General features: G+C 37.1%; 2 protein-coding genes across 3 annotated transcripts in view; one reads left to right on the forward strand and one right to left on the reverse strand.

The window, feature by feature from the left end:
• The window catches only part of tmem65 (transmembrane protein 65), a 238,354-nt gene that overhangs the window by 128,475 nt on the left and 84,948 nt on the right, over positions 1 to 24,931 (forward strand). The gene's annotated exons all lie outside the window — the stretch shown is intronic.
• syngap1a (synaptic Ras GTPase activating protein 1a) overlaps positions 1 to 24,931 on the reverse strand; it is a 152,176-nt gene that overhangs the window by 99,179 nt on the left and 28,066 nt on the right. For both annotated transcript variants that reach the window (XM_049475240.1, XM_049475239.1), the window contains exons 2-3: positions 20,019 to 20,149; positions 16,925 to 17,030 (exon numbers count right to left, since the gene is read on the reverse strand). In XM_049475240.1, the coding sequence (XP_049331197.1) occupies positions 16,925 to 17,030; positions 20,019 to 20,149 (237 nt within the window). The remainder of the gene's footprint in view (positions 1 to 16,924; positions 17,031 to 20,018; positions 20,150 to 24,931) is intronic.

Raw genomic sequence — 24,931 nt, forward strand, 5'->3', positions numbered from 1 at the left:
GTGGTTCATATGGAGAGTGGCTGCTCTGGCCATGTTCATTATTGCCCTTTAGAAGCTAGCAAATAGACAGCTCTTGAAAAAAAATAAGAGAGCACTTCAGTTTCTGAATCAGTTTCTTTGATTTAAATATTTATGGGTATATGTTTGAATAAAATGCACATTGTTGTTTTATTCTATAAACTATGGACAACATTTCTCCCAAATTCCAAATAAAAAATATTGTCATTTAGAGCAGAAAATGAGAAATGGCTGACATAACAAAAAAGATGCAGGGCTTTCAGACCTCAAATAATGCAAAGAAAACAAGTTCATATTTAAGTTTTAAGAATTCAGAAATCAATATTTGGTGGAATAACCCTTTTTTTTTATCACAATTTTCATGCATCTTGGCATGTTCTCCTCCACCATTCTTACACACTGCTTTTGGATAACTTTATTCCACTCCTGGTGCAAAAATTCAAGCAGTTCAGCTTGGTTTGATGGCTTGTGATCATCTTTCTCTTGATTTTATTCCAGAGGTTTTCAATTTGGTAAAATCAAAGAAACTCATCACTTTTAAGTAGTCTCTATTTTTTTTGCATACCCATATGTTCTATTACGTTAAATCTAGACTTGTCTGCTTTTTCTTTTTAAAATCCTTCTTAGTATATATTTTTTTAGCTGTTCATACAAACATGATGTAGTTAATTTATGGTTTAAATTAAAACTGTTTGAGCTTTTTGGGATCTGTCATGGTCTAAAGTTATTTAACACATCTCTGGCAATTCGAGTGTGAATTTCTGCCATGGCAATAAAGCAACTTTGAATTAGAGAGAGAGAGAGAGAGAGAGAGAGAGAGAGAGAGAGAGAGAGAGAGAGAGATACAGAGAAAGAGATAGAGAGAGTGGGGGAGTTTTTCCTCAGGGACGGTCCTTAATGCTACCCAGCACACACTCTGACTCACTGCTGGCAGCGCTGCTGTCTGTGACTACTCTATTTAGAGTTACATTAAAGGTATGTGTGTGTGTGTGTGTGTGTGTGTGTGTGTGTGTGTGTGTGTGTGTGTATTGTTCTCCGGCTGATGAACCCGTGTGTGTGTGTGGCGCTGGTACAGTCCGGAGCCGAGCTCAGGGCTGGAGCAGCCAGAGGAACGGACCAACGCTGAGCTCAGAGGGGGGGACAGCACACGGACTTACTGTTTCCATGACAACACAAGCCTGCAGCTCCAGCATCATGACCACCATCCCCAGAACAGGAGGAACGACAGAGAATGAGAGAAAGAGAGAGAGAGATACAGATAGAGGATGAGAGATACACAGATATATAGTGAGAGAAATAGAGGAGGAGAGAGAATGATTGAGGTAGAATTGGTGAGCGAATCTTTGGTGATCTACAAAGATTCAAAGCAATAGAGAGAGAAATAGGAAGATTAAGGATGAAAAGACAGAATAAGTTGAAGAAATAGAGAAAAATAGATTGATCAAGCGATGGAGCTAGTATGAGAGAGAGAAATTTAGAGAGATAGAGTTAGAGAAAGAAAAAGAAATAGTCTCACTTTAACATAATCTCCTATTTCTCTCTCTTTCTTCCGCCATGTTGCTCTCTCTTATTCTCTATATCTCTATTTCTCTTTTTCATACTATTACCTAGTGTTGTAGTCGAGACCAAGACCGATACCAAGACCAAGACCAGATTAAGAGTTAAAAATAAAGTATCTTCTCTATTTATCAAAATTGTGCTTAATCTGTGTCTCTTCTAAAATTAAATCAGAAGTCACTGCATGAAGTCAACTGAATCAAATTCTGTTCATTTTTATTATAAAATGTAAAAAACAATCACAATTTGCCCTAAAACAGCTCGTTGCTAAGGTTAGCTAGCTTGTCACTAGCTTTAGTTCTCTCCCCGGAAACATTAGTATGTTAGCTAGCTTGTCGCTAATGTTAGATAGCTTTCACTAAGGTTAGCTAACTCATGAGTAAGGTTATCTAGCTTGTCGCTTAGGTTAGCTAGCTCGTCAGTAGCTTTAGTTTTCTCTCTCTGGTAACATTAGTATTTTAGATGGCTTGTCGCCAAGGTTAGCTAGCTTGTCGCTAAGGTTAGCTAGCTCATCACTAAGGTTAGCTAGCTCGTCACTAAGGTTAGCTAGCTTGTCGCTAAGGTTAGCTAGCTCATCACTAAGGTTAGCTAGCTTGTCGATAAGGTTAGCTAGCTCGTCACTAAGGTTAGCTAGCTTGTCGCTAAGGTTAGCTAGCTCATCACTAAGGTTAGCTAGCTTGTCGCTCAGATAGCTCATCTCTAGCTTTAGTTCTCTCCCAAGAAACATTAGTGTGTTAGCTAGCTTGTTGCTAAGGTTATGTAGCTCGCACTAGCTTTAATTTTCTCCCCGGTAACATTAGTATTTTAGCTAGCTCATCACACTCTTTTCAGCTCACGACAGCTGCATTCCAGTGTCTAGAATGCAATCAAGGTACAACATGTAGGACTGTCCTAGGATGGTGCTTTTTTACTTTTAATAAGAAATGAAAGTAGTCAGTTGGAATTTGATTATTTGATTAGGGATTAAGGCCATTTTTTCCAATTTACACGTTTGTTCTGAATTCCATCTTCTTAGCTTTATTTCCTGGAATAAATAAATAAAATAGTTAAATAAAAATGATTTTTCCCTCTTCATCTCTCTCTCTTTCTCTCTCTCTCTGACCCCTCTGCCCCTGCTTACAGCGTTGCTACAGTAGTCTGTAATTATTGCCATGGTTACAGTGAGGAGCGACCTCAAAGCGACTCCTCTCAGTGCTAAACTCTCTGTTTCTAAACACCACAATCCTGCGCCCTTAAAACATCTCAATCCCCACCATCCCTCAGTGTCTCTCTCTCGCTCTCCCACTCTCTCTACTCTCTATCTCTTTCCCATTCTCTCTCTCAACACCTCTATCTCCCTCCCTTTCTCTCTCTCAGTGTATCTCTCTCTATTTCTCTCGCTCTCTATATATTTTACTTTCTACTCTCTATCCCTCTTCCATTCTCTCTCAACATCTCTCTCTCCCTCTCTTTTTCTCTCTTAGTGCATATCTCTCTCTATTTCTCTTTCTTAGTCTCTCTCTCCCACTCTGTCTATTTTTCTCTCTCTCAGCATCTTTCTATCCCTCTCTTTCTCTCTTTTAGTGTATCTCTCTCCCTCTCTCTCTCTCTCTCTCTCCCACACTCTATATTTTTCTCTCCCTAATTTCTATCTCTTTCCCAGTCTCTTTTGCAACATCTCTCTCTCCCTCTCAATGTTTTCTTTTCAATTTAAAATAGCTTTAAATTGCAATTAATAACTTTTGCCAAAGCAATAAAACAAGAAGTTAATATACAAAAGGTAAAAAAAACAATACATATAACTATATATATATTAGCATATCTTACATATAAAAGTAAATTATATAGATAAATAAAAAAAAATTAAATGAATAAGATATCAATAATATATCTCTCTCTCTCTCGTTTTCTCTCTTAGTGTATATCTCTCTCTCTTGGAGTATCTCTCTCTCTCTCTCTCTCTCTCTCTCTCTCTCTCTCGCTCGCTGTAATGCTCGTGCAGTAATTGCGAGCCCTGCTTGGCGTCCGCTGTGCGGCTCCATGGCTACAGGCCCTGCTGAACTGAACCAATCCCCACGTCTCGCTCTATCCCTCCATTCCTGACCTTGGCGTTCCCTCTCTCCTCTCTCCTCCCTCTACAGGCCTGACGCCGGACACAGCTCTCCAGCAATTATAACACATGCTAATTTATTCGTTTGTTTGAGCGTCCCCGCCTCGGAGCCCCGTGGCTGCTAATGCCGTTGTAACGAGCGTCATGATATTAAAGCCTCAGGAATCAGAGGCAAACCTCTGACAAAGCATTGGGGGAAAAAACAAGCAAATTACACACACAGACACACACACAGACACACATGGAACAAAACAGTCTTTTTAGTGCTGTATTTGTCATTAATGTTATAGAGACACCACTGGTCCAATCAATCCCAGTCCCTGCTGAGCTCCTTATCAATAGCGATTACCAGTGGGGGAAGTTCCAGACTAAATACATAATATTTCTGGCTCCAGTAAACATTTATTTAAGCACAAAGTAGAAGAGTTAACATCAAAATTGTTTCTCATGAATAAAAGCATCCTAAAAAAACTAACCCCCCAGTACGGATGCTGTATTTCAGTCTGGTTAGCTCTCACCCTGAGTTGTGTATCTGCTTCTAAACCATTCTCTCTTACAGCCACCAAATGGAATATCTAAATAATATAGTAATAAATGCATAATATGCCCAAATGTTTCTAATAAATGCATTTAGCTACATTAAGCTGCAACCGTAGCTGACACTGCAAATGCACAAACACACACAGATTGTCTAGTTTTCTAGTTAAATGCAATCAAATCCTCACAGCAATGTTTTAAATAGAATAGAAATAGAAGTTAGTCCAAGAAAAGCAGGATAAACTCATGAAACAATGAATGAGTAGATATCCCAAAAATGTTTCTATATAAAACAGTATAAAATAGAGAACCGGACAGGGAGCAGAGAAAAAGAAAGAATGGATCCTTATGTAAAGTATATGATGTTTTTAGCCCTTGTTTCAATACGTAATAAAAAGCATTATGATTCACAGTATACAGTAGCGCAGTAAGTGGTATTGTGATTGTGACCGGCAGCTTCTGGCTAAAATTGTCCATGCAAACAGACAAGCAACTTTGGCAAAAATCTCTCTGGAAGACCCCATACACAATCCCACAGGTCAATGCAGCGTTCTTTAGCTTCCATTAGACATGGTCACATTCATGTAACACGACTCTCGTTTCTATCCCATGACTTTTGGCATGTCAGTGCATAATTAAAACTCATGTTAGTATATAAAAGTGAAAACTATGAAATTAAAAGGCCTGTCTCCTTTTCCGTTGTCGTGTGATACAGCGGCGTGTGATGCGGTGACTAATGGGCACAATCATTACACAAAAATAAATTAGCACAGTTGTGGGCAGTTTCACTTCACGCTGATATGAATTTAATTGGACGTTTTAATAAAAGTACATTCACATGCGCAGCAACTGGACAGACTGACTCGAGGTTTAAAAAAAGTGTAATTAGTGTAAAAAAAGTGAAGTAATAAATATCATGTTATGTTTAAAAAGGTGCATCAGTTAATTTTCCCCTCTATTTGATATTAAATTAAACCAAATAGCATATGCTGAAAATAATTACAAATAATTATTTTAGTAAATCATATCTGCAGCAAATGGACTGATTGATGGACTTGAGAGGAAAAAAGGTATTATTAAAATTATATTTTTATTATATTTTTTTATGTTTTAAAGGTGCAGTAATACATTTTTCATTACTTTCTTACTAATTAAAAAAAATTGGCGTAGGGTTTATACATTAGCATGAAATCAAAATTGGGGGTTAAGGGGGTTAATAAATGTTAAGAGTGTAAAATAACAATAAAAAAACCTCTCCTCTCCTGCTCTGTGGAGTCTTCTTCATGTGAACGCTTTAAGTTTGTGAGCATTTCTGCCTGTTTGCTGGGTGATGTTGGTTAGCTAGTTGTGCCTGAAGGACTGTGGTTAGCATAGCGTAGCTTGCTTTAGCTTAGCATTAGCTTAGCTTAGCCTAGCCTGGTTGGTTGCAATTCTGCAATTCAGACTGCAGTCGAGGTGACTGATGGATTTTCTTTCCCTATTTTTTCCACAAAAAACGAGCCTTGGCTGAGCGCTAGCCTGTGCTAAGCTAATGCTGCTGCTGCTGGTGGAGACGACGATACAAAAATATCTTGTTTTGTATATGCCTTGTGTATGTGGCAATATGTCCGCTGAGTGATACAGATTTAGTGTGAGAACACTTCTCAACCAATCAGAGTGTGAGGTCGGAACTAACTATTGTACACAATGTCAGTAATAAACTGTTCATCAGTCACTACTATAAACTTATATATATATAAAGAACATTTTGAAGTATTGTGCTGTTCTCCTGAGACCGGATTGGAATTAATACCCTTCTGTCATCTTAAAAGCTTTTTAGCCTCTATTTTATTAATAATGAATCACTGCTCTTTCAGGATTGCACACTTAATTTAATGTGGACAGCATCTCTGTACCAGAAACTTGGCATCAACATGGGGTATGCTTTAATTGCAGTTTTCCCACTGGGGTACAGCTATTTTGAGAAGTCGTGCTGGATTGGCTGTGGGGGTAGCCTCGCTGTCATGTACTGGGATGGGCTGAAATATTCTCCTCTCTCTGTTTCTAATGTTTCCTGCTTTAGAAAAACCTGGCCTTGCAGCACAAAATAATAAAATAATCTCAATACTCTATGAAACTGCGGCTTGGGTATTGTTTAGAAAAGGTCATTTCATTATTTATTGAGCAAAACTGGCCATTCCCCTTTGTTCGTTAGCCAAAAAACTGTAAGTTTAAGGACACAAAATCTAATTTAGTTATTTAATAGTAATACTGAATATCTATGATATGCTTGGGCTGCAGAGTTTGTCAGTGTTTTGCACTGTTGTGGTCATAACCTAACCTTCACCTTATTGTGAAAAAAAGCAAAGTGAGTAAAACCTTCAATACAAAACTGAGAAGTTTGACAAGTTTAAAAGAATGCACTGAGATATTTAAAGTTATATCCATTATTTAATAAACTAATAAATAAAAAATAAGTCCTGTGGATGATTTTAAACAGGATGTTTTTGCTGGAAAATCCTCCAATGTGTCTGAATTAAAACAATTAGTTATTAGATTTAGGGGGGAAACACGTTTTTACACAGGGCTAGATTGGTTTGAATATTTTTTTTTCAATTAAAAAATGCTTTTTATATTTACTCAGGTTACCTTTGTCTGATATTAAAGATATGTTTTCATAATCAGAAAAATATCAGTATGAAAAAAAGCAAATACAAAAGAAATCTGCCATATTTTGCCTCCATTAATCACTTTTTCCATCGTTATCCAGTTCAAAGTAGTTGAACACCTCCTTGGTAGAATCCACAGAGCCCTGGCATTTAAAACGAGGCATTAATAACTTTAAAAGTCCACAAGAAGCGTATTAAAAAACACTGTTTACATCCCATAGTGCTTCTTTTTAGCTCCGGGCGCCGACATCATTGTACTGATAATAACATAGACATATATATATATATACATAGACTCTGCGTAGCCTGCCTCCTGGCATGTCAGGGCTCTCTGGATTCTACCAAAGAGGTGTGAAGCAACTTTGAGCCTGGATAATGGTGAAAAAAATGATTTATTGGGGGGCAAAATATGCCCTGATACAGCCTTTGTACAGAGTGCTGAGCAAAAAACACAAAATTACTGTATCTCAGAATGCTGTGGGAGAGCGGAAGTGGGATATTCAACAAAGGTAAGTACTCTTTATCATGTTTTACTTCAACCAAAGTTCTCCTTTAAATAAGCTAGGTCCTTGTATTCATAGCTACAGTATGTTCACAGGCTGAGGTGAAACAATCTAATTTCGTTAACACTTTACATTAAGTGTTGACTAACTAATATGAATTAATGCATTAGTTACCATGAACAAGACATGAGGTAATACATTAACAATGCTTAGGTAATGTTAATTAAACACGGAACTACAGCATTAATTAATGTTGTTTTCACATTAACTAATGTTAGAAATAAAGCATTTGTTAATATGAACAATAAATCACTTTATTACACTTTATTAATAATGTTAACTTATGTTCGGTAAACAAGTAACAACTGCTCTTCTTGTCATTTGCTTATATGCTGTAGCTTTGCCGAAACTACGGCCCCCAGGCCATTTGCAGCCCGTTTCCTTTTTTGGAGCGGCCCGTGCGGTATTTTAGAAATAGAAGGAAAGTTGGCCCGCTGTTAAGCAGGATTTTATAATGTGAGATTCAAAGTTTGAACGCTAGGTGTCAGAAAGGGGCCAAAGAGTCTAAAAGTGGTGAGAGTGAAGTTGTAGCGCAGAAAAACAGGCCAAAGAGTCTAAAAGCAGAGAGAGTGCTCAGTTGTAGCGCAGAAAAACAGGCCAAAGAGTCTAAAAGCGGAGAGAGTGCTCAGTTGTAGCGCAGAAAAACGGGCCAAAGAGTCTAAAAGCGGAGAGACTGCGCAGTTGTAGAGCAGAAAAACGGGCCAAAGTGTCTAAAAGCAAAGAGTTGCCGCAGTTGTAGCATAAAAAAACGGGCCAAAGGGTCTAAAAGCGGAGAGAGTGCGCAAAGAGTCAAAAAGCGGAGAGACTGCGCAGTTGTAGAGCAGAAAAACGGGCCAAAGTGTCTAAAAGCAAAGAGTTGCCGCAGTTGTAGCATAAAAAAACGGGCCAAAGGGTCTAAAAGTGGAGAGAGTGCGCAAAGAGTCAAAAAGTGGCGAGAGTGTTCAGTTGTAGCGCAGAAAAACGGGCCAAAGAGTCTAAAAGCGGAGAGAGTGCTCAGTTGTAGCACAGAAAAACGGACCAAAGAGTCTAAAAGCGGAGAGAGTGCGCAAAGAGTCTAAAAGTGGCGAGAGTGCTCAGTTGTAGCGCAGAAAAACGGGCCAAAGAGTCTAAAAGCGGAGAGAGTGCGCATGTAGCACAGAAAAACGTACCAAAGAGTCTAAAAGCGGAGAGAGTGCGCATGTAGCACAGAAAAACGTACCAAAGAGTCTAAAAGCGAAGAGTTGCCGCAGTTGTAGCATAAAAAAAATGGGCCAAATGGTCTAAAAGCGGAGAGAGTGCGCAAAGAGTCTAAAAGTGGCGAGAGTGTTCAGTTGTAGCGCAGAAAAACGGGCCAAAGAGTCTAAAAATGGCGAGAGTGTTCAGTTGTAGCGCAGAAAATGGCCAAAAGAGTCTAAAAGTTGCCGTAATTAAGGAGTTTAATATTAAGACACATCATGAAATGAAACATCAATTTGAAAAATCTTAGTTTACACAACACTGTCAAAGATAGATAAAGATAGTAAGTCAAGTAAAATGGTGTGTTAATGAAAGTAATCAGGAAAATTTATTATTTAAAGTGGTATATTTCAATACTTGTTTTATTACAGAGTCTGTGGCCCATGACTTTAAATATATTTCTCCTTCTGGCCCCCAACAAAAAACTGTATGGACACCCCTGAATTAAATATTAGTTATAAATATATTTGGCTGTGATAACACTTATGCAGTGGTAGCCGGTTACTTATTTCATTTACTAATGTCAGTTAACTAATATAATATTATATATTTTATATTTTTACGTCTATTGGACATACAGTACATCTCTACATGGATTAGAATTATTTCAATTTCACTTTACATCAGGTATATTTATTTCACTGAACTGAGCTGTATAAGTGCTTAGTAATGTTTACCAGATGTTAATAATGCTTAAAAAAGGTATATTTACAGTTTCTACATGTAACTTAAATTCCTTAAATTACTGTATGCATAACTGCAGTACACAAGCAAATGACAAGAAGATTAACTAATGCAGTTTTTACTTGTTTACCTAACATTAGTAAAGTATGTGATGGTGAAGTATATGATTTATTGTTCATCTTAACAAATGATTCACTTGTAAGATTCACTTGAAGAGATTAATGAGGCTTGTAATGTGAACAGAGCTTTTTTAAACTCACTTTCTGGGTCTTGTTTTCCTCTACAGACCATGTTCTCTGGCTTCAATATCAGCCTGGTACACCGAGGCCTCAGAGGAACTGGGATTTATAGCTTTATGGATTTCTTTGCAACTAAGGTGGCCAATATTAGATTTCAGACACAACTCAGTCCTTTTTTTGAAGTTAATATAAAAAAGGTGTCCACACATAATATCTAAGACAAATCTGTCCTGTTTGCTGCCCTGTGTCTAAGCTACTGGTTTTACTTTTTGGAGTTTCAGCTTTTCTTTAACCCTTAGCATCACTGATTAACTCATTAATCAGCCGAGTGAAAAAGCATTATTAAGCATTATTATCCTATAGTGCACTAAAGTGTTCTTGTAGCCACATTATTATTAATCAGTATATTTAAAGAGTGCTAAAACAAAACAACTTTTTTTGTATTTTATATTTTAATTGTATAAAAAGAGAACAAAAGTCCTACTTAAATTATGCTAAGTGTACTTAACTGTACTAAAATAAAACTATTTTAAATATACTTAAAGCAGCACTAGGTAGGATTTCCTTGATTTTTGATCTTTTTAAAGTAGTAAAATTACAGCTTGAAACTCACTGCAGCGCTGCATTGAGGTGTATTAGGAGGAATAGCGGTGCTCTCGTGTCTGTGCCGGAGCTCCTCTGAGCTCAAACCAGACTCTGTAAGTTTTCAGAGGTGGCCGCGACCAACGCTCGCGAGAACTGCGACCTGCTTTCCAACCTTTAGTTCTAACAGTTCTACAAGGACTACTGGTTCATTCTAACATAACAGAACTATTTACATTAGAATACAAATATGTTTCTTGTTCCTGTCTTTTGTAAGTAGCACACTTCTAGTATACTTTGTTGGGTATAAAAATATATTTTAATATACTGTACTTTTAGCGTGTTACAAATTTACTTTTTTTTTCAAATTAGTAGTAGTAATTTAATTTACTTTCTAAAAAGTTACATGATACATTGAACTACTGTAACAGTCCTTTTTAACACACTTTTCTAAAATGTACAAAAGTATATTTGGAAATAAGTATTTTAGAAGTATATTGAATTACAATAAACTAAAACTGCACTTCATAGAAGTCTATTTCTTTAAATACACTACATTGTACTGTGGCAAAACCACAGGAAACACAATAGAAGGCAAATACACTGTACTGCAACCTATGTATCCTTCTAAAAAGCTCCACGACCAGTGATGAAGTAAAATATCAGCAATGCTTTGGAAAGATGAAAACAGCCTGGAGCCCAGAAGGACTACAAGACAGATGCCCAGCTGGCTAATTTTCTCCTGAACAGGTGAGCACTGAGCTTCAGCTAAGATTAGCTAGATAATTTATCACAACCACTAGTAGGAGTGTGTATTTTAGGCATTTCACAATTCAAGTGCTCCAACTGCTGCTGGTTTATCAAGGAAATTAGTATTTGAAGAATGTTATCCAGACTAGCGCTGGCTAATGCTGTTATACTGCAACATGCTAACATGAACAGCTATTTACTACCTCAGCGGGAACCAGTGCAACAGAAATATACGACTGAAAATGAAAGTTGGACTCTATAATGACTCAATTTACCTGCAAATACGATCAGATGCTGCCATTGCAAAAGTTCTTAAACTAATCCTTAACTTATTTAATCTGAGAATCTATCCAGATATATGCAGTTTAAAACATGCAGTATGTGGCTTAAAGTATCTTGCTAATTTGCATACATACACACTGTTAATAAACAACACTGAGCTGTTTCATAAATATATAAAACAACAACCATTCTTACCTAAATCTCTCAAACGTTTTCTTCAAAACTCCATTATTATCCATCCTAACAAGCTGCTGAGGAGCGTCTTCATGTAGCGTGTCCTCAAAGCCGGACCACTGATGCTTTTTAAAGCGTCTCACTAAAGCCACACATTCAAACGCTGCTGCCAGGACATTTCTGGGGGTGTGAAAGCAGAGTGCCATCAGTTCTGTGCTTTTATAATTGCTCTGGCACCCTATTGGTTGTAAAATTGATTTTATAATTCTTGCATTGGATTTTGACTGTCTCCATGGTGAAACAGCACATACCTAAAGGACTCTGGACGTGCTGGAGCTCCTACCTGCAGTCTTTTGTCCATTAGCGCCTCTCCACATCAAGTGGCCAGGATTGAATTAGGCTCAATCAATCAACTGGGCTTTTTCTGAACCTGCAATGTGCTTTCTGGCTGGAATCAGATTCTTTAGCTTTAGTAAATGCAGTGTTAAGACTTAAATGTTAAGAAAAAGACGATTTGGGGAATTCCAATTTTAATATTTCAGGTGGAGTGTTCCAGTTATAGTTAACAATTAAAGTAATTATACTTTTTGTGTTTAAAAATAAGTAGTAAATTCATCCTATTACAGCATATATTTTAGTGTATAATAAAAACACAGTCATGTACATTATGTACAGTACCAGTCAAATGTATAATCATACACTCATTATTATTTTTTTCTATATTCTTATTATTTATTATTTTCTACATTATAGATTAATATTAAAGACTTAAAAACTATGAAAGAACATGCATTTAGATAGTACAGTATTTTCCGCATCATATCATTAAACAACTATTTTCTGGTCATAAGGCGCACTAGACATTGAGGCACATTATGTGTCACTAGTAAGGAACAAAGGTGTCGCCATGTTTTCCTTTTAAGTCAGCAGGTCTCACCGCTGGGGCTCAGTAAACAAAACTGCAATTCTTAAAAAAAAAAAAACTTTACTTTAGAAGTTAAACAAGTGCTGGATGAAAACTGTTTATTTGGGTGAGTAAAGTGCTTCCGTTTATTTGCAGTAAGATTTCCAGATTTCCACTAAGGCTGGGTGCAGCAGCATTAGCATTAGCGGCTAACCACTAGTGCTAGCGGTAAGCGGCTAATGCGCTAGCGCTACACTGAGGAACCCTGAGTGTTCTGGTAAGCCAGGGAGATATTAGCTATTGGTTTGTCCCACATAACTTGTTTTACCACAGTAAACACACAGACTAAAGTTTAATATACTCGCCTCTGAACGGCAAAAGAGCTAGCGCTTAGCATGGTTAGCAGGTAATGCTAATACTTCAGCCTCGGTGCTGGAGAACTAGACTTAAACTCCTGTATAACGCTTCACTTCAGAAGAGGGGCTTTACTGCTCCTTAGTACCTGACTGTAAAAATATATACATAAGGCGCACTGGATTGTAAGGTCACAATGAAGATTTTTGGGAAAATAAAGGATTTTAAGTGCGCTGAAACACTAGGGAGCCTAGTGCATCCCAAATGTATCAACATTAACATTTGAATAAAACATTTATAGTCATTATGGCTTTTAGTAAAATGTGTTTTGAGGGGGGAGGGGGGTTGTGCACTATAGTGGTGTGGCCTGAGCTTTTGTCCTTATTGGCAATTTTAACCCCTTAAACTACTTTTCCTTTTATACTTTAAGTAGTTTTGATACCAGTACTTTTATACTTTTACTTAAGGAGTAAAAAGCTTTAAAAACAGAAGTTTTTTAAACCCTACTATCTATATTTCTACCTACAGAGTAATGAACGTCAATATTTTTGGCATGTTAGTGTAGATATTAAATGAGACATACATATTCATGCCATCTTATATAATTGCTATTACTTTAACATATTTAATTTGTTTCATTTGATAGCTCTGCTTACAGTTAATGAAGTGGATGAAATCTCACTCCATCATCAGTGAAATTAATGGAAAATTAATAAAGTATCATTATAGTAACATAATCCAGACCTCAATTAATTCTCCCTTTCTGAAAACTCTACACATAATTGCTCTTATTGGGTATTGTGATAACGTGCTCATAGCAAAAGCACTGCCCTCCAAAAGCTCAGTAAAACAGCTCTCACAAATCAGGACACAGTCTCTCTCTGCACTCTCCACTCTCTTAAATCATCTCTTCAGTCTCATCACAGGTACGGCTGATCTGCACGCTTTGTTTGGAGATTAACGTAAGGAAGCATCAATCATCAGCCATTCTTCTGCAGTGAGTGGCTCTCCAACATGCTGCTCTTCATGGTGCCACATATCATTAGTGCCATAAATCAACCATGTACCTCTGAAACGGCAGATTTACCAGCATTTAGAATAGGAAATTCACCACTGAAAGGAAAATATACAGTGGTGTAAAAAGGTATTTGCCCCTTTTTGCATTTTTGTCATACTTACATTTTTTGATTATCAAAGAAACCTTATTATCAGACAAATATAACCTGAGTAAATATGAAAAACACCCCTGTTAAATGATGATTTCATTTAGTAAGGTAAAAAAAAAAACTATCAAAACCAATCTAGCCCTGTGTAAAAAGTGTTTGCCACAACCCCCCCTGGGTTTAATTTTACTAATAACCACAACCGGACCTGATTACTGCCAGACCTGTAGAATCAAGAAATCATTTAAATAGAACCTGTCTGACAACATGAAGCAGATAAAATATCTGCCCCAATCTGAAGAAACTCAAAAACAGATGAGAAAACAAAGTCATTGATCATCTATGGGATCATTGAGACTCCAAAGAACCACAGTGATTCACTATTATTCACTAACGGAGAAAACATGGAACACTGGTGAACCTTCCCAGGAGTGACCAACCGACCAAAATTACTCCAAAAGGGCATGAACAACTCATCCAGGAGGGCCCAAAAGAACCCAGAACAACATTTAAAGAACTGCAGGATCTCACTCGCCTCAGTTAAGATCAGTGTTAATGATTCAATATTAAGAAAGAGACTGGGTGAAAATGGTCTCCATGGGAGAATTCCAAGATAAAAAACAGCAGGAAAACAGCAGGAAATCACTAACCCAGCAGCACAGACACCAAGCCTGGATGAATAAGCACCTGATGGGAAAATTTTGAAAATGAAGTAGTTGCTGCTGAGGAGTGGCGAAAAAAAATCAGAATTCCCTGCTCATTTTAGCGTTTTTGAGTGGTATGGTGTATCCGTGTGGACAAAGATTTTTTTTAAAACAGAGACAAAAACCTCTGCAAGACCTTTTTTTTTTACGTATTCTTAAGAAATCAGCACCAGGTCTAGAAGCTCTGCATGATTTCAGTTAATGGAGAGTTAATGAAGGATGTTTACAGGTTTGAGATCTGGATCGGTTGTGTAATTTGGAGAATGGTGTGTGTAGGCATGCACAGTAAACAAACTGTGTAAGACTAATGAATTAAAAGCCTTTAATGCATGAGTGATAATTACGTCTCCTCTCCACTGGCCAGCTCCAGCTTCAGAACAGCGATACACACACGCTGCGTGCCCAGCGGCTCGGTTCAGCAATAAAATACACAGAATCCGCCTCTTTCTGACTGAGACACACCCCGTCCAACCATTTAATGATTAGTGTGACACTCAGTGGGACTGGAGGTGTGTAACGAGGGCAAGGGAGCAAAACACAAACCAAAACAAACATGTGTAAGTGTGTGTGTGTGTGTGTGTGTGTTTAGAGAGATGTACCTGTGTGAGTGAATGAGCATTTTTTAGAATGGGTGGTAATTGTGAATATGGAAAGAAGACAAATCACTCAAATCTGTAACAGCCACTAATCCCCATCATAATCCAGAACGTTACAGGCCGATCACAGTGGGCCTTTATTCTTTCTTTTCTTGATGGTTTTTATACGCTGACAAAGAATATTTTACAAAACAGTGTTTTTAACCAAGATATGATTTATGGATTTTTTTGTTATATTTTCATAACTTACCCCTCAGAATTACAATGGACATAATGTAGTTTATTTTTTTCAATTGTTTTGTTGCACAGAACACTAATTGAGACGTGTTGTTCATCAGAACAGATAATAAACCAGCCAGTAAAACAGTAGCTTAGCCCCGCCCACTGCACTGAACAAAAAAAAAAAGAACTTAGACATTAAAGCATATCAGCCTTTTTACTAATTTCTTGTGATTTAGAACACTTTTTATTATGTTTAGGTATAAAAAAATGAGTTAATTGGATGTATTTTAATATAGATTTTATATCAGGATAGTAGTGTCTTATTCTTTGTGCATTACAGACAGAAAACAGCATTCTTATATTTTTCCATAACTGGAACATAATTCAGGTCTGAAAGGGATAAAATGTGAAATAAAAAAATGTATGTAGGAGTGAAAATGTTTATATAGAGAGAGAACAGGCAAGATAATCATAACAGTGAACTGGGAAATAAATGGTCAAATTGATTTTGATACGATGTCACGTTTTCTAAATAGCAAAAGAATGTTGATAATGCTTTCATCACGTTTTAATCCAGGAGTGAATTGAAAGGAGTGAATTAAAGTCTTACAGGATTGAGTGAGGGACTGAGGGACAGTAGAAAATGCTAATAATTAAAAAAATATACATAAAAATCTACTAAATATATTAAAAATATACAGATAAATATTTAGATATTCAGATAAAGCAAACATTTTTTTGTATTTGTATTTGTATCTTCTTAAAAGTGGCATTAAATATGTGCACATGACAAAATAAATATATTTATATGATTTATAATAATGCTATTGCTGTTGTGTTTAGGTTCTAAGTCAAGCGTGAGATTGGGGAAGAGCATAGGGGGGCCAGACGAGAGAGCGTTGTGTGTGTGTGTGTGTGTTTGTGTGTGTGTGTGTGTGTGTATGTTTAGCCTGAGTGCTAGGTTAGCTTGTTAGCACTAGCTTTATTGTTCTTAGCTGTGGTTGCGGCCAACAGAAACCATTGCAAATAAAGCGATGACTAAAGAACGTCATTCTCAGTCATTTTTTTAACACGTCCAGCTGGACATTTTGATATTAACAAAAATATTCATATAACATATTAATATTAACAAGGATTAAGGGGCACCTAATCCAGAGGACCGCCCACTTCCATTTGAATTTGTGTGTGTGTATCTTTGTGCGTTTGAATTTGTGTATGTTTGTGTACATGAGGGTTTGTGTGTGTGTGTATTGATCTGATTCAATATTAACAATGATATTAGTATAACATATTAATTAACCAAGGATTTAGAGGCACGTTATCGCTCTTAGGATCACCCAGTGACATAGTGTAACTATCTCATGCATGCATTTGTGTGTGTGTGTGTGTGTTTATGTGTATATGTGTGTGTATGTGTGTGTGTGTGTGTGTGTGTTTACCTGATTTAATATTAACAGCAATATTAATATAACATATTAATATTAACAAGGATTTAGAGGCACTTCATCGTTCTTAGGATTGCCAAATGACATGCACATGCACACATTTGTGTGTGTGTGTGTGTGTGTGTGTGTGTGTGTGTGTGTGTGTGTGTGTGTATACGTGTGTGTACTTGTTGAGTGTGTATGTGAGTGTGTGTTTACCTGATTCGGGGTGGGGTCTGCTATCGACAGGTACGGAGACGGTCCTGCGCAGCAGTTTGGTGCGGTGGGAGACAGGGCGCCGGTCGCTCATAAGCAGAGGATGAACCTACACACACACACACACACACATTTGGAAACTAATTACAGTATTTTTCACACTATAAAGCGCACTTAAAATTATTTCATTAGTTATCCATCACCAAAGCTGGAGCAGTATTAGCATTAGCTGCTAACCATGCTAAGCACTTTCTCTTTCACTGTTCAGAGTTGAGTATATTGGACTGTAGTCTGCGCGTTTACCATGTTAAAACAAGCTATGTTGGACAAACCGCTAGCTAAAATCGCCCTGACTTAATATAACGCTCAGGGTTCTTCAGTGTAGTGCTGTTGGGCGGCATTATCCGCTAATGCTAATGCCGCTGCACCCAGCCTTAGTGGACATCTGAGCTTACTGTAAATAACCAGATGCACTTTACTCCTATAAATAAACAGTTTTTAGGAGAGAAATCCGTGTAGATTAACATCCAGAGCTCATTCAACTTTAAAATAAAATGTTTTTTTAAGAATTACAGTTTTTTTTTTACTTAGCTTAGCTTTACAGTGAAATTAGAAAGAAAATATGGCGACACCCCTGTTCCTTACTAGTGTCGCATAATGCGCCTCATATTCCAGTGCGTCTTATGTATTAAAAAATATACCAGAAAATAGACGTTCATCGATAGTTTTTCTTATAATCCGGTGCGCCTTATAGTGCAAAATTGTAGTGCAAAAACAGTAATTGCTAACACCGATTTTAGTTCAATATTATTGTGCATCCCTGACTAAAATACATTATTTCATGCCCCAGATATGCACTTATACCAGTTGTACACATACTACCATCAAGGATGCACTGGCAGGCAAACACTGCTTAATTTCTATAATATAATTATTATACATTATACATCATGCAGATTATTTAAAGGTGCCTTAACATTGTTTTTAAACTTTTCCAGCTAAAACAAAAATCAGCTCATGATCAGCTTTCTCTTGATTTTGGTCACATTTGGCCACATGCTTGTGTATGTTTTTGCCTGCATGATCAGAAATTAAACCATCTTTACCATCAAAGACCAGCTTTAACCATCCAAAATCCTGCCTATAAAATCTGGTGTTAATCTACAATGTATATTAATAATAAAGACATGACACATGTGGAATTACGTAGTAAACAGTAAAAAGTGTTAGTCCTCCACATTAATCCCCTGATCTAAACCTGATGAACTGAGATGGTGATTTGATTTTATTTAATTTGGGATGATCTGGAGCTTCACAGCATGAAGAAAAAGCAGCAACTATTGTTCAGCACCTCCAGAAACTCCTTCCTTCAAGACGCTGAGAAAACTATTCCAGGTGACTCTCCCTCATGAAGACACTGAGATTAAAATATCAAGAGTGTACAGATCTGTCCTTAAAGGTAAATCTAAAGTATAAAACATATTCTGGTTTATTTAACACTTTTTGTGTACAGAATATTTCAGCGTGTGTTCTTCTAAAACTTTAATATAGTCTTCAATGTTAAATTTACACAGTAAACATATCATAAAAAGAAAGAAAAACACATTGAATGAGAAGAGATGTATCCAAACTTTTGACTGTGATATTACTGAAGTCTGAAATGTGAAATCTGACCTCAGTTGGACCTCAGTCAAAACAGCCTGATCAGAATTCTTGCAACTTTTACGCCAGTCTAACCCTGATCGATCACATAGCACAAACACACACACAGGATCGCACACACACACACGGGAACGGACCTTTTACAGCATCATCATCATCAAAATACCTGTTACTATAGTTACACTCTGCATCTTTTGTCTGAAAGAAGGAGCTGAGCCAGAGCTCAGATATTCAGAAAAATGCAGTATACTCTCTACACACATACAGTGACCATATCAGACTTTAGCGTGTAAAGAGTGTAAAGAGTGTAAGTCTTGTGGAGTTTAATCTTTATAATATTTGGGTTTTCCTGCAAAATGCTTACTATTAGAATGTGAGGAGTTATCTGCAAGTATGTCTGCAGTGTGAATATTTAATATTATGTTTAATATTATATTTCTACCTTAATATTAAGCACTGGGCTTTTTGAATGTCTGAATATGAATCATGCGACAGCTGCATAAACCCAGGGCCTATTAACTCCACTCCATATAGAGGCAGCAGAGATAGGTGGGAGGAAAAGATGGTGCTGGGACTTCACTGAAGGGTAATTACATCCTCTAGTGGCCAAAGCCTGGAAACACAATACAGTTGCTTTTTGCAATCCTCAATAAAGCTTATGGTTTTTAATATTCCATATACAGTACTAGTCTAAAGTTTCAACACCTTAAATTGACTAAAAATATATATATTTTTTTTAGATTCTTCAAAGTAGCACATTTTGCTTGGATGACAGTTTTGCACATCTTGGCTTTATGAGGTAGAGTCACCTGGAATTCAGGCTTTCAGTTAACAGCTGTGCTGAACTCACCAAGAGTTAATTACTTGAATTTCTTGTCTCTTAATGTGTTTGAGAGCATCAGTTCTAAAGGTGTGAAGAGGTAGAGTTACAGGTATACAGTGAGTAGATGTTCAATACATTTTCTAATCTAGTTTATGAGAAGCAAGAACTACTTAACTAAGTAAAGAAAAACAATACTTTAAGAAATTAAGGTCAGTCAATATTAAAAAAATTTAAGTATCCTTAAGTGCAGTCACTGCAAAGACCTTCAAAAACGTTATGATGAAACTGGCTCTCATCAGAACCAACCCAGGAAAGGAAGAGTAAGAGTTTTCTCTGTTGTTTCCTTATGTGTTCCTTCATAGTCTGGATCACTTCAGTATTTATTTGCTATGTAGGGAAAATATATATATAACAAAAAGACACTATAATCTTACAGCACTGATTTCATTCTTTTTTTTTTTTTTTTTTTTTTGCTGTTTCTGTTTAAATATTTATTATTTTTAGTTTTCAATTATTTCTCTTTCTATTGACTCACAGCTCCCTCTTCTGGTAGCTCTGGTTTTCACTGTATTGGTTGTGGAAATGTGTAGTTCACTATAGTAGTGTTCGTACCTCTTCTTGGTCCAGCATGTAGAACTGGTCTCCGTCTCGGACGCGGAGCGGACGGCTCCAGCCGGGGGAGTCGTGGGCGTGGCCATTCAGAGGAGTGTGAGGCCGGGAACACGGAGACACACACCTTCCATCTGCCAGAAAAAGAGAGAGAGAAAGACTTTGTTTTACTGTTCAGTTCAGTATTAAACATTAAAGCCCTGGTATACCAGGCTTACTGTCATCTATCTGCTGCATCGATATAGCATTGTTAAAATCTGTTCACCACAAGCATAGATCACCTGGTGTTTAAACACAGACTAATTATCATCAATGGCATTATCAGTGCTGGCATGCAAAAATCTTTTTGTAAAAAGCTTTTACAAATGTCCAAAACGCATGTAAAACTCTAATCAGATATAGATGCAAACATCGAAGAAGACAAAAAGTAATGTAAAAATAATGTTTTAATGCTAGAAGGAGACGTAGAAGTTAGAACATCACAGATTTTTATCAAACAAACAAACATGTTAAAACATAAGGACCATTTAATTACTTTCAGTCAGTGATGAAGCCCGCTATCCTATACTCCCTAATACTACGCAATACTTCTATACTACTCTATATCCCCATACTACCATATAATCCCTATACTACCCAATACTCCCTTATACAACTAGTATCCTCTACACCACCCTAATATACTTACTACTACCTAATACTTGATTAAATGATCAGTACTATCTATACTGCCCTATACCCCATACTACCCAATACTCCCTTATACTCCAAGTACCCTCTCTATTACCCTATAATCCCCATACTACCCAGTAATATCTATTTTACCCTATACCCCATACTACCCAATACCTTCTTATACTACCCTATAGTACCTAATACTTGCTTATACTACCCAGTACCCCCTATACTACCCTATACTTCCTATACTACCCTATACCCCCACACTAAACTATAATCCAAATTACTACTTAGTTCTATATATATATATATATACCCACATAACACCCTATACTATCTAATACTTGCTTATACTACCCACAACTATATATTACTATAAACGCCCATGCTACCCTATACTACCTAATACTTGCTTATACTACTCAGTACTCCCTATATCACCCTATGTTTCCTATACTTCCCAATATTCTATTACCCTACCTACCTACCTACCTACCTACCTATATAAACCTATATATTATATATACTATATATTAGTAATCTACATTACATCACACTCTTCACAAATGTCCAGCTTGTAAAGAGTATTGGAGATACTTTTATAATTTAATATATTGTCAGGTAGGCATACAGATTTTTTGCGATCCTCAGGTAGGCCACAGTTGCGTCTGCCCACCAAAAAACACTGCCATAAAATGAATGTAAATAGCTGTAAAGATGATTCAGCTAAAAGCAGACAGAGTGACATTTCTTAACATTAATTACAAAAGCTGCGTCATCCAAAGTTTATTCACATAACGGCTAAGGATGGAAACACAAAGCTGCATATTTTTACGTTATTTAAAATAATATACATGTGACAGTCATTATTTTCTTGATCAATGGACAAATAGAAATGCCCCAAAATGAATATATCACCCTATACCCCCTATACTGCCCTATAGTATTATACTCTCTTTTACTACCCAGTACTCTGTATACTACCTTTTACCCCCCCATACTAGACTATACCTCATATATTACTCTATACTGCCTATACTACTCAGTGCTCCATAAAACTACCCTATATGATCCTATACCACCCATACTACCCAATACTCCCTAATACTACTCTATAATTTCTTTACTACCCTATACCGCCCATACTATCCTATACCTCCTATACTACCAATACTCCTTTTTACTACCTAACTATACTACATATACTACATTTTACCCCCTCTCAATACTCCCTATACCAAACATAATACTCCCTAATACTACCCTATAATTCCTATACTACTCAGTAATCCCGTTTACTATCCAGTACTCCCTATACTACCCAAAACCACCCATACTACCCAATACTCCATAATACTACTCATTACTCCCTCATAATACCCTATACTTCCTTATACTTCCGAGTGCTTATAATTTCTAACACTACCTTAAAATAAACTATACTACCCAGTACTCCCTTTTACTAATCAGTACTCCCTATACTACCCTATACTCCCAATACTACCCAATATTTCCCAGTACTCCCTATACTAGCTTATACTCCTATACTACCCAGTACTTGCTAATACTACCTAATACTCCCTATTGCTATCCTATACTCCATTTACTACCGAGTACTCATTTTTACTACCCAGTACTCCATATACTGCCCAATACTCCCTAATACTTCCCAATACTTCCTTTACTACCCAGTACTCCCTATACTACCCATACTGCCCAATACTCCCTAATACTACCATATATTTTCTATACTACCCAATACTATCCTATACTTCCTACACTACCCTGTACCACCCATAATACACAATACCATCTAATACTTCCCAATACTCCTTAATACTACCCTATATTTCCTATACTACAGGGCGAAATGCCAGATTAATGCCACACAGGTGGTACAGAGTCCCCTAATTACATCCACGCCTAAGCAAACACTGGTCATTTATGCTGATAGTAAATAAACAGAAGAGTGTTACTGACCAATATAAACGCTTTTCAGGAGAGATATAGGTTATGTGTAAACAGTTATAAGACAACAATTTTTATATTTATATGCCAATACTGCAGGAATGTGTCCCAACATCAGCCACCTCACAGCCTGTTCTTGGGAGTCAGCTTACTGCTTAAAATAACTCATATTTACTGTTAATGTATAACTAATAATATTTTATTTTATTAAGAACAACAATAATCTAACGCTCCAGCTGGAGCTTAGATTGGACTAAAAATCCAGCCTGTCTCTGCCCTCCCCATAAACTGTCATTACGAGCGCGGACCTGATTTAAATTCCACATTTTAGTAAGTAACGTTACAGCAATAAAACTGAGCTTTTAACTACATTTCCAAATAGTTGGAATGAGCGAAATCTGTTTTAATAATGTTAATAAACAGTACAACACGGATGAAGCCTATTTTCTTTTATGAAAATGTGAGCGCTGCGAGGAGGTGAATATGCTCACTTATCTAACCAGCCTGTACTGATTTCTGCCTCCAATAACCCTTTCAATAACCTCCAATAGCCTTTAATAGTCTTCAGTAGCCTTCAATAGTCTTACCTGGCAGCCGTGTCCACTAATCCGCGTAGTTATAATTCTGAGGTAGTTCAGGGTGGAAACATCGAAAACATCTGCATATCTAGTAACTCCGTGACTCCTTCTGCTGCTGTTAGCTTGTGAGCTAACTAACTCCATTTTTCCTGCTGTTTATAGCTGATGTTGTTAGTTTGTGAGCTAACTAACTCTGTTTTTCCTGCTACTGTTAGCTTGTGAGCTAACTAACTCAATTTTTCCTGCTGTTTTTAGCTGCTGCTGTTAGCTTGTGAGATAACTAACTCTGTTATTCCTACTGTTTTTAGCTGCTGCTGTTAGCTTGTGAGATAACTAACTCTGTTATTCCTACTGTTTTTAGCTGCTGCTGTTAGCTGGTGAGCTAACTAACTCTGTTATTCCTGCTGTTTTTAGCTGCTGCTGTTAGCTTTTGAGCTAACTAACTCTGTTTTTCCTGCTGTTTATAGCTGATGTTGTTAGTTTGTGAGCTAACTAACTCTGTTTGTCCTGCTACTGTTAGCTTGTGAGCTAACAAACTCTGTTTTTCCTGCTACTGTTAGCTTGTGGGCTAACTAACTCCGTTATTCCTGCTGTTTATAGCTGATGTTGTTAGTTTGTGAGCTAACTAACTCTGTTATTCCTGCTGTTTTTAGCTGCTGCTGTTAGCTTGTGAGCTAACTAACTCCGTGACTCATTGACTGGGCTGAAAGATGAACCATAGAGAGTTGTATTATCCGGTTAGTGGGGTTAAACCCTTTATTTTCTTTTCACTGTGAGGTGTATTGGTCCTACTACATATGAACTGTTACTACAGAAACTACAGAAACTGTTAAAACGGTCCAAACTGACTGAGCTGAGCCTGTAGGTTGTGGCAGGTCTGTAGCACTGAGTGGGTAGCGAAGACCCCGAGGCTTCTGCTGCTGCTGCAGCTCCGACTAGTGGTTGGATGAGGAAGTTTCACTGAACATCCACACACAGCTCAACTCCTGAATTGGATCGGCTAAATCAGAGGAATACCGATACCGTATTTTGGCTGAAAATCGGCCGATACCAATACATAGCCAACCGATAGTTCCATCTCTACTTCCTATACTACCCCATACCACCCAAAACTTTCTGATACTACCCAATACTCCATAATATTACCCTATACATCCTATACTGCTTAGTACTCCCCTATACAACCTTACACCCCCCCATACTATTCCTATACTTCCTATACAACCGAACACTCCCTAACACTATTCTTAAATTCTTATACTACCCAGTACTCCCTTTTACTAACCAGTACCCCCTATACTACCTTATACCCCATAGTACCCTATACTTAGTACCCTATACGTCCTATACTACCCAATACTCTCTAATGGTACCCTATGCTTTCTATACTTCTCAGTACTCCCTATACTACCTTATACCCCATACTACCCTACACTTTCAATACTACCCAATACTCCCTAACACTACCCTATACTTCCTATACTACCCTGTACCTCCAAAATACTCAGCACTGACTTTCAATATGATTTTAGATGTTTTTTCTTCTCCTACAGCTAAAGGCATTATTTTGTCTACTGAAAAAAACTTGTAATCAACAAGGTTTGTCTAAATGTAAGTTTTGATGTAAGCCAAATAGGGAAGTGCAGAGGTTATTTTGCTTTTAATACCCTTCATATTGTGATAAATGTCAGA

This window comes from Astyanax mexicanus, chromosome 2 (genome assembly GCF_023375975.1).
Source record: "Astyanax mexicanus isolate ESR-SI-001 chromosome 2, AstMex3_surface, whole genome shotgun sequence".
NCBI lineage: Eukaryota > Metazoa > Chordata > Actinopteri > Characiformes > Acestrorhamphidae > Astyanax > Astyanax mexicanus.